This window comes from Carlito syrichta, unplaced genomic scaffold, assembly GCF_000164805.1.
Source record: "Carlito syrichta isolate Samal-C Ts95f unplaced genomic scaffold, Tarsius_syrichta-2.0.1 Scaffold308650, whole genome shotgun sequence".
NCBI lineage: Eukaryota > Metazoa > Chordata > Mammalia > Primates > Tarsiidae > Carlito > Carlito syrichta.
In genome coordinates this window covers 91,807-101,609 of record NW_007252746.1, presented here as the reverse complement: position 1 = coordinate 101,609, position 9,803 = coordinate 91,807, and the positions used below count along the sequence as shown (strand labels likewise).

At 52.6% G+C, this 9,803-nt stretch overlaps 1 protein-coding gene across 1 annotated transcript in view; it reads right to left on the bottom strand.

Annotated features, from left to right (window-relative positions):
* The window catches only part of LOC103267973 (forkhead-associated domain-containing protein 1-like), a gene marked incomplete at its 3' end in the record, with an annotated part of 83,596 nt that overhangs the window by 3,635 nt on the left and 70,158 nt on the right, over window positions 1–9,803 (bottom strand). The window contains exons 12-14 of the mRNA XM_021716262.1: window positions 7,218–7,301; window positions 6,323–6,475; window positions 4,969–5,164 (exon numbers count right to left, since the gene is read on the bottom strand). Of these exons, the coding sequence (XP_021571937.1) occupies window positions 4,969–5,164; window positions 6,323–6,475; window positions 7,218–7,301 (433 nt within the window). The remainder of the gene's footprint in view (window positions 1–4,968; window positions 5,165–6,322; window positions 6,476–7,217; window positions 7,302–9,803) is intronic.

Here is a 9,803-nt window from a genome sequence, read left to right as displayed (position 1 = left end):
TGAAACGGAATTGTAATGGGATCTTTGGGAGAAAGAGCAAGTCTTTTTTTTTTTGGGTTTTTTTTTGAGTCAGAGTCTCACTGTCACCAGGTTGGAGTACAGCCACTATAGCCTCGACCTGCTGGGCTCAGGTGATCCTTCCGCTTCAACCTTCCAAGTATCTGGAACCCCAGGCACACGCCACCACATCTGGCTGATTCTTTTTTATTGTAGAGACGAGGTCTCGCCATGTTGCCCAGGCTCAGTCCCGAATCCCTGGGCTCAGGCAGTCCTCTTGTGCCTCCTAAAGTGCTGGGATTATAGGCGTGAGCAACCGCACCGGTTTAGGAGCAAGTCTTTATTATATTTCTGGTTACAAACGTTCTTTGTGCTCATTACACAAATGCAAACATCACAGAAATCCATGATGTGGGGAGTGTTCTTCAGTGTTCCGTGCTGTGGCTGGCACACAGTAGGACCTCAAGAAACAGTTGTTGAATGATGGTATGAAAGTCAAGGTCCCACGCAATCCTATCCTGCAGGGATAATACTCAATGGTTTGATGTCTTTGTCTCCAGATTTCTCTTTTGGTCAGATATTGACATTTAAAAAAAACAGACATGGGAGCACAGTGTGCATACCAAGCTGCCATGTACTTTCTTTTCACTTAAAGATAGTGTGTATCTTGGAGATTTGAGAAAGAGCGATTTTCCACACATACAGGAAAGCCTTTTATTTGTAACAAAGTCTTGCAGAAGTAGACACAAAGAACTTGTAGAGAAAAAAGTAGAAAGTCCTTTCTTTCTCTTATCAAAGAACAGAGACGCCAGGTGGGCGGAGGCTGCAGCCAACTTTCAAGGTCCCTTTGGATGCTTCCTGTCTTCTCAGGGAACTACACAATGACTCCTGCCATCAGGCGACTGGTGGGCACACACAGAGTCCTGAAGGCTTCACCTGTGGGCCGTGAGACTCTCCTGACAACCTTCAAGTCTTCCCCTTTCTACACAGCCTTGACGTCCTGGGGGATTGGTTTCAGGATTTACAGACCTAGCTGGTTATCTGTTTTCTGTCTTAGGACAAAAAGACAGGCAGCGCAATGGTGGTCAAAAGCAGGGAGTTTGGGGCCAGAGGAACTTGGACTGAGTCAGAGCTTGGCCCCTGGCAGCTGGGACATGGGGCCCATTGTCATGACTCTGAGGAGGAGGCCCAGAAAGGGCCCCTTGGGCTTCAGCCCAACCAAGTGCTCAGGGCTAAGGTATTCTGGAAACACTGTGTATTTCATCCCCTTCTTGAAGACCCACAGTGCATGTGAACACAGAGGGAGTCTGCAGAGACCTGTCTGATGCTGCTCAAATCTCATGACTCTACGAAGTCAGGAGAAAAGATGGCAGGTCTGAGAAGTGCTCCTAAAACTAGTTTCTCAGTCTTTCGGGAGCTGCTTGCCTGTGTAACTTTACAGCCCACATTATTTTTGTTGTTTGAGACAGGATCTCACTCTTTCACCTAGGCAGGAGTGCAGTGGCGTAACCATGGTTCACTGCAGCCTTTAACTTCTGGACTCAAGTAATCCTCCCGCTTCAGCCTCCCGAGTAGCTGGGACTATAGGCACGCACCACAATACCTGGTTAATGTATTATTTATTTATATTTTTTGGAGACAGGGTCTCGCTATATTGCCCAGGTTGGTCTCAAACACCCGACCTCAAGTGATCCTCCTGCCTCACCTTCCAAGTAGCTGGAATTGTAAGTGTTAGCCACTGCACACTCAGCAACAACACACATTTCCTTAAGGTATCACATGTCTAGCTTTACAGACATAGGATACAGTGGCCACAATGGTCTGGGAATGGGGAGGGGTCGATGCAGACACAGCTTGGCCCTACTATTGCCAGGATGGAGATCATGATCTGTTTTTGAGTTCTGGTCTTGAAGAACAACTAGAACTCTAATTCGTGTTTCGCCGAACTTCAAGTGAGCTCACGACTCTGCCACAATGACAAGAACAGTGACACTCTATGCCACGTGATGAGGGAAGCTCTCCTACATAAAACTTGATCTTGATTCTTCTTTTGCTTCTTCTTCTTCTTTTTTTTTTTTTTTAAAAGAACTTCACACCACCTCCCGGATGCTTCAAAGACAGCCTGCTGGAGATGTTGGAGCAGAAGGGTTGAACATCCCTCCTCTCTTCTCAGATGAGGCTGCAAGAATGTCAGATTCAGCAGCCTCTCTGGAGGGTGATTTGGCAAGGAGAAGAGATAAGCTTCAGAATGTTGGCACTCATGAAGGTGTGTCCCTGTGCGCGCCCCCTTTCTCACTCAATACCTGCATGTAAGTTGTGAGCACACCTGGAATCAGGTAAATCATGAGACAGAGTCCTGAAACAACCTTCTAAGCAGTGCTTTTCACACCTGTGGCTTTAATCATTCATTCATCTATCCAGCCATCCACCATCCACCCACCCACTTATCCACTCACCCATCCATCCATCCATCCATCCACCCATCCACCCATCCATCTAGCCACCCACCCACCCTCTATCCCTTCTTCCCTTCATCCCACAAATATTTATGTGGCACTGGGTGCTGGGGACACACTATTATCATCTGTCTCCAGACAGGGCAACAACTGCCCCTTGGGCACCTCACCTTGGATGTCCCATAGGCAGCTTACACCCATCTTCCCCCTCAAACCCGGGCCTCACCTGGCTTTTCTTCCTCTAGATTTTAGGAATCTGGAGAAAGGAAACACTTATCCTTCATGCTAGAGTCGTGTAGACCTCTCTGCCTTCCAACCACCCCCAGTCCCTCCACTGAGGCCGGTTGGTGGACCTCTTACACACCGAAAGTGTCTCTCCCCCCACCCTAGTGCGGCCTCGTCATCTCTTATAGCAGCCCCTAGCTGGGCTCCTGGGGCTCCGCACTGACCATCCTCCAGGGTGTGGTCGCCTGCCACCCAGATGACTGTCTCAAAATGCACGCTGGTCCGTCAGCTCCTGCCTAACGCCTTCCCTTGGTTTCTTACTGCTCTCAGGATGAAGTTTCCCACCCTGCCCTTGCCAACCCCACATGCATGGCCCCTGAGAACCTCCCTCGCCAGCCTGCCCCGCCCGGCCTCGCACACATTTCTTTCAGCCCTTGTGTTCTCCACGCCTCCCCACCTCTGCGTCCCACCACGTGCCCCCCCACCACCACGCGGCTCCCCCCACCTCCACGCAGCTCCTGCCGCTCAGAATACTCTCCCCTCTCCTCTTTGGCAGATGACTCCTATGCATCTTGCAGATGCCCTGCCCTCCCTGACCGGGTCGAGCCCACCCTTCTTGGCAGCAACTGTCGCCATTCAAGTTGTGGGTTTGTTTGAGTGGTCCTCCCGTGAATGCCCCCCATCCTTCCCCTGGGACCATACGATCTGTGAGGGGAGGGATGGTGCCTGCTTTCACCTCAATTTTTTTTTTTTTTTTTTTTGAGTTGGAGTCTCACTCTGTCACCCAGACTGGAGTGCAGTGGCCGCTCCCGGCCACCGCAGCCTCGACCTGCTGGGCTCCGGCGATCCTTCCGCCTCAGCCTTCCAAGTAGCCGGAATTACAGGCATGCGCTACCACGCCCAGCTGCTTTTTTGATTTATTGTAGAGATGAGGTCTCGCTGCCCAGGCGGGTCTCGAACCCGCAGGCTCAGGCAATCCACTCACCTCAGCCTCCCAAAGGCGCGGGATGACAGGCTGAGCCACCGAGCCCGGCTCACCTCAATATTTTATTGTACAAAACTCCAAGCATACAGTGAAGTTGGAAGGATTTTACAGTGAACACCCCCCATCCACAACCTGGGTCCTCACTGTCCCAACCCCATTCTGTCTCTGCCCTGCTCAGGCCTGGAGTCTAGTAAGCTGCAGGAAATCTTTATTGAACAGAAGTGTTCATGCCCTTCCTCCTCTAGGAAAATCAAGGCAAGACGAGTAGTCACATGTGCGATCATGTTCATCTCAGGGCGGCGACTCAGTGTGGAAAACCGAAAACATCCTACATGCCCCCCCCCGGGGGGGACTGGCTGAATAAGTGATGGTACTCCCCGCCTCTCCCTCAGTGAGATTCCCTGCCGTCAGTAACTGGGAGGATAGACATCTGCCTGTGGACCTAGGAGGGGCTTCCTGATGACGTACCACTAAGATCAAAATGAAAAAAAAAAAATCTTTTTTGGTAAAATTAAAAAAATAATCAGTAAACATTCCACCATGCCCATTCTGTGCCAGGGACTGTACATAACTCAATGCATTTGAATCCTCACAACAACCCTCAGAGATGGAGATTTCTTATTACCCCCATTTTACAGGTGAGGAAACTGAGGCATGGAGAGGTAGGTAACTTGTCTAGAATCATGCAGTTATTTCCAGGGGAAACACCTTGAAAGTTACAAAATGTAACAGTCGTTACTACTGAAAGACAGGAGTTTCCATGACTTTGATTTACTTTTCCCTCTGTCTCTGTTACAGTTCACTTTCCTTCAGCAGTCGTGTCCCACTGCGCTTTTTTTTTTTTTTTTTGAGTTGGAGTCTCACTCTGTAGCCCAGACTGGAGTGCAGTGGCCACTCCCGGCCACCGCAGCCTTGACCTGCTGGGCTCCGGCGATCCTTCCGCCTCAGCCTTCCGAGTAGCCGGAACTACAGGCACGCACTACCACGCCCGGCTAATTTTTTTGATTTATTGTAGAAATGAGGTTTCGCCAAGTTGCCCGGGTGGGTCTCGAACCCGCGGGCTCAGGCAATCCACTCACCTCGGCCTCCTAAAGCGCTGGGATTACAGGCTGAGCCACCGAGCCCGGCTGCGTATTTTTTTTTTTTTTAACAGAAAGTCACTCAAGGAAGTCTGGAGAAGGGAGTAAGTTCTTGGCCCCGTCCCCATGGCGACTTCCTCGACAGGGGTCCCTGCACGTGTGCCGGGACTCAGCACCACAGTGAGAGAAAAGGTGGCCGCAGCTAGGTGGGAAACGGCGCAGTCACCTGTGTCAGGGCGGGGAACGTGGATCCCGAGGTCCCCAAGCAGCTGCTCCGTCTCCTCCAGCCAGGACAGCGCCAGCCTCAGGATGCCCAGCGCCACCTCCTGGAGCCCTGAGACGGGGTCGCTCACCTGCAGGCGCCTAAGCAGGTCTACCTCCCTCCGCAGGTCGCCGCTGCAGGAGGACGTTTTCATGCATGCCTGAAAAGAGAGGGGACCGTGAGGGGCCTGGGCCCTGTGCCCGGAGACAGCGCCTGACGGGACCTGTAGGGGACAACGTTCTCGACTCTGCCACAACATAGGCAGCACCATATACCACATATTGGCCACCCTGGGATGGCTCCATTTGCCTTGGGGGGGCATTTTTATTGATTTATTTATTTGCACTTGAATTTGGACTTTTTTTTGAGTCGGGGTCTCACTCTGTCACCTAGGCTGGAATGCAGTGGCAGGATCACGGCTCACTGCAGCCTTGTCCTCCTGGGCTCAGGCGATTCTTCCACCTCAGCCTCCTGAGTACCTGGGACTAACAGGTGCACGCCACCATGCCCAGCTAATGTTTTTGATTTTTTGTAGAGATGAGATCTCAGGATGTTGCCTAGGCTGGTCTCAAACTCCTGGGCTCAAGCAGTCCTCCCACCTCAGCCTCCCAAAGTGCTGGAATTTATTGGTGTAAGCCACCACGCCTGGCTTCAAATTTGGACTTTGATGGTCAAAGTGAAGCCACTTTTAAGTCTACATAATCGTGAAGCCAAACTGCCATCAACTTGGTTGAAATGAAAGCCAAGTGTGGCCACTTTTGTTCATCAAAATTCAACACACAAGCTGGTCAGAAAGCACGGTTTCCTGATGTGAGAGAGTGCTGACAGGCCAACATTTGCCCCGATTCCCCAAATAGTAGCTACTGATTTCCAGAGAAAGCAGAAGCAGCTGCCTGCTCTGAGAAGTGTGTTCCAGCCTGGGGCCGGGGGCTATGGATAGACCCTCTGGCCCCTGCTCCCCAGAGACCACAGTAGCGGACTGGAAACAGCCTTTCACTCTGGGCCAAAGGGGAAAAAAAAGCAAATCAAGAGCAGGCACATTTCTTTGGTTCCTCTGAAAATAACATAGGGTCTCCCAGAGTCAGTACTTGAAGGTGCCTGGGCATCTTTTTTTGGCCACACCAAGTTCACCCAGGAGGCATTTCTTGAAGTCCTTTGTTTTCTGTTCTCTAACAAGTTTCTCCAGTGAGAGAAAAGGTGGACAAAAGAGCCAAGCACTTCTGCCCAACTTGCTCCACGAAAACTGGACAACTTCCCAAAAACGAGGCACAGAAATGGGACAAAGGGACCATTTGTGGGCAGCAGAACCAGGGGCTACCTGGCAGCTGTCCAGCAATGTCCTCAGTTTCTCAATGTTGTCGGCGGTCTCCTCCTGCCTGGAGTTGCTGAGCTGGGTCTCCTTTTGCAGGTTCCACCTTTTCTGCTGAAAGTTGATGTTGTCCTCTGTGACCTGGGTAATTTTCTCTATCAACTGGTGAGAAAAAGAAGAAGGAAAAGAAAAACAAAATGTAAAATTCAGGGGAGCTCAGAAGTGCCCGAACTTATGTCCTGCCCTGGCAGAGGAGGGGAGGAGGTCGGTCGTGACATGTTGGTGATGGCTCTGAAGGGGTCCCAGGATCAGAGATGATTTTTAGGTACCAAAAGCCTGTATTGTTGCCATGAGTTTGTTCCAGATTCTTCTGCACAGTGGCAGCGATTCCCAGCATGAAGCTGAAACCGTGGGCTCATGCACAGACCAGGAGCTCCCGTGCCCTCGCGGGCGGCCAAGGCGTCTCTTATCTGTGCTTGGACACAGAGGGTCGGAAGGAGAAACTGGAAGGATAACAAGGCAACATTACAACCAGATGTCTGCCCTCATGGCCATGGCCACCTTTCCTCTCGGGAAGGAACATGCCGGAACACACTGACGGCAGAAGGAGGTCCCCTTTCATGGTGCTTGTGAGAGCTGAACACTCATGTCTGGAGACCAGGAGTGAGCCGGAATGGCTTAATTTGATTTTCACAGGAACATTTCAAGGGAGTTTAACTGGCTTGTATTTCAAAAGCCAGGAAATCCCATAAAATCAAAACAAATCTTTATGGTGTAGCAACAGTGTGAAAAATATGTGCCACCAACAAAAACAGAAACAGATGCTCCCAGGGTCTGGAATCCGGATCCCGGGAGAAGAAGGAGACAGGGAAGGAGCCGTGAGGCGGGAAAAAGCCAAACAAACCTGCTGGTCCGTGACAGGCTTGTCTGGGAATGGCTTTGCCCATCCGTAGGTGGCCTTGATGACTTGACTTCGGAAATGCTCCAGCTGGGGCACAAAGGGGAGACCCTGTTACCAGAGTCTTCTCCACCCCCCTAGAAGTGGCAGTGCCCAGAGAAGAAAAGGGAGCAGAGCCGGGCACAGGGGTTCACGTCTGTAATCCCAGCACTTTGGGAGGCTGAGGCAAGAGGTTTGCCCGAGCCCATGGGTTTGCCCAAGCCCATGGGTTTGAGACTGGCTTGGGCAACATGGTGAGACCTTGTCTCTACAATAATCAAAAAAATTATCTGGGCGTGGTGGCACATGACTGTAGTTCCAGCTACTTGGAAGGCTGAAGTGGAAGGATGGCCTGAGCCCAGCAGGTTGAGGCTGGGGTGGCCGTGAGCATGCCACTGCACTCCAGCCTGGGTAACAGAGTGAGACTCTGACTCAAAAAAAAAGAAAGAAAAGAAAAGAAAGAAAAGGGAACAGCAGGCTTTAATTACTTTTTGGGCATGCCTGCCCAACCCAGGCGGTGCCCGTGGTCAGCGCACACACGTCTCAAACCCATGGGAGAGCCTCTTGCTGCCAATTACCCAATGGGAAGTCGGCCTGGAGCACTCCTCCGTAATTGCTAGATTGGCACCAGGCTGTGAAATGAATATTGAGGCTGTCAGCCCAGTCAACAGTGTAGTCAATGAGGGAGTCTGGGAAGAGGGGAGGCTCCCATCCTCCATCTGGGCCTTAGCCTGCAGCGTTCCCGAGATGGAAGTCACCGTGCTCCCCTCCCTCTCTACCCTGGAGCCCGCTACCGGCCCGCACAGAGCAGGCACTCAACGAACATTCGTTGGACACTTGTTCACAGACGCGGTGTGGAAGACAGGCGCCGCAACTGCAGTTCAAGCAGCTTTCACTTTCACTGAGCGCCTCATGGGGGCTGCTGGGGTTTTCAGGTGAAGGCTGACCAAACACTGGTTACACAAAGTCAGGGCTTACAGCATCACAAGTCCATGGTGACTGGGAATCCACCAGAAGTCAGAGGCGAAGGAGTCCAGCTTTCTCTGGGAATTTCCCAACATGGCAGCCCTTGGCCTGAGTCTCTAAAGCAGAGCCCCAAGGGACCGAAACAGCCCCCGAGCCCAAGTCAAGGGAGCCAAGACACAGGAGTTCATGGCACATGGGTGGGGGCTCTCGTGGTGAATGTCCTAAGGAAGTCTCTGTGGCCACCATGCCAGGAGCAGACTAGGGTGACAAGAGGCTCTCTGACTTCATGGCCAAAGGAGGATCCCTGCCCGCCCAAGGAACCAGGTATATGGGGGACGCCCTGTGGGAGAGGGTTCCCGTTGCCCCCAGAGGCTCTCTATAGGAACAACTGCCCAGGTGGGAGGGACAGGTCCTCCCGACAGTGGCCTCGGTCCTGGAGTCCCTCACCTGGGAAGGGCAGAATGTCCGGCAGGGAGCAGGGCCTTGGACATGAGGGGGTGGGAAGGCCCTGGGGCAGGGACAGGGCTCATCCTTTATCTCTTGCGTCAAGCCTTGGGGGAGTCTCAATATCTCCAGGGTCCTCCTGGTTGGCCTCCCCCAGGAGCTGGGACAAGAACTTTGGTCCTTGGGTAGGGGCTAAGGCCCACAAATCGGGTGCGTGTTGGGGGTTGCAAAGTGCAGGAATGTGAAGGACAGGCAGTTCTGGTGTGCTCGGGGCGGCCAGGCTGACGGGTCCTCTGCCCTTGACAAGGGCCAGGAACCATGCAGAAGTGACACTGAGGTGATAGTGGTAGACATCTGAGTTTCAGGGTCGCACGGCCTGGTCGAGGTTTGGATGGGAGCTGGTCTGGGCGGTGTGGCAGGATTCCTTAGGGATCGTGGCTCTTAACCTTTTTGGTTCACAGACACTTCTGAGAATCTGATGAACGGCACGTGGGACCCTCTCTCCCAGAAAGAAGAGACACACACACACTCATGTAAAGTGTCCTGTGGCCCCTGGAGCCATGGTTGCCAGGAGAGGGCCCCTGTGGGGGAGTCCAGGGTGGGCCCATTCCTGGGGGCCATGCCCTCTCGTCCTGGCTTCCCGTTTCTGTCCCTTAGCCCTCAGTAGAGTCTCGCCTGCACGTTCTGGCCCTCACAGCTGTGCCATGTGTGACGGGAAGGGTCACTAGGCCATCTCAGGCCAGAGCCCCAGGGACTCAGCACCTCCAGCTCAGCCAGGTCACCCTGCCAGGAACTGCTCTTTGCTTGCACTCAGGACACTATCAGGAAAATCAGCATCTCCCATGGACACTGACTGTGGTGTCTGCAGGGGCCCAAGGGGAAGAAAGTGTGGTAACCGTCAGGACTCAATACGTTAGCCGAAAGTACTAGAGGCCAGGCGAGGTGGTTTGCGCCTATAATCCCAGCACTTTGGGAGGCTGAGGTGAGAGGATTGCCTGAGCCCGCAGGTTGAAGACCAGCCTGGGCAACTCAGTGAGACCTCATCTCTACAATAAACCAAAAAATTAGCTGGGTGTGGTAGCACGTGCCTGAAGTTCCAGCTACTTGGAAGGCTGAGGTGGAAGGATCACCTGAGCCCAGCAG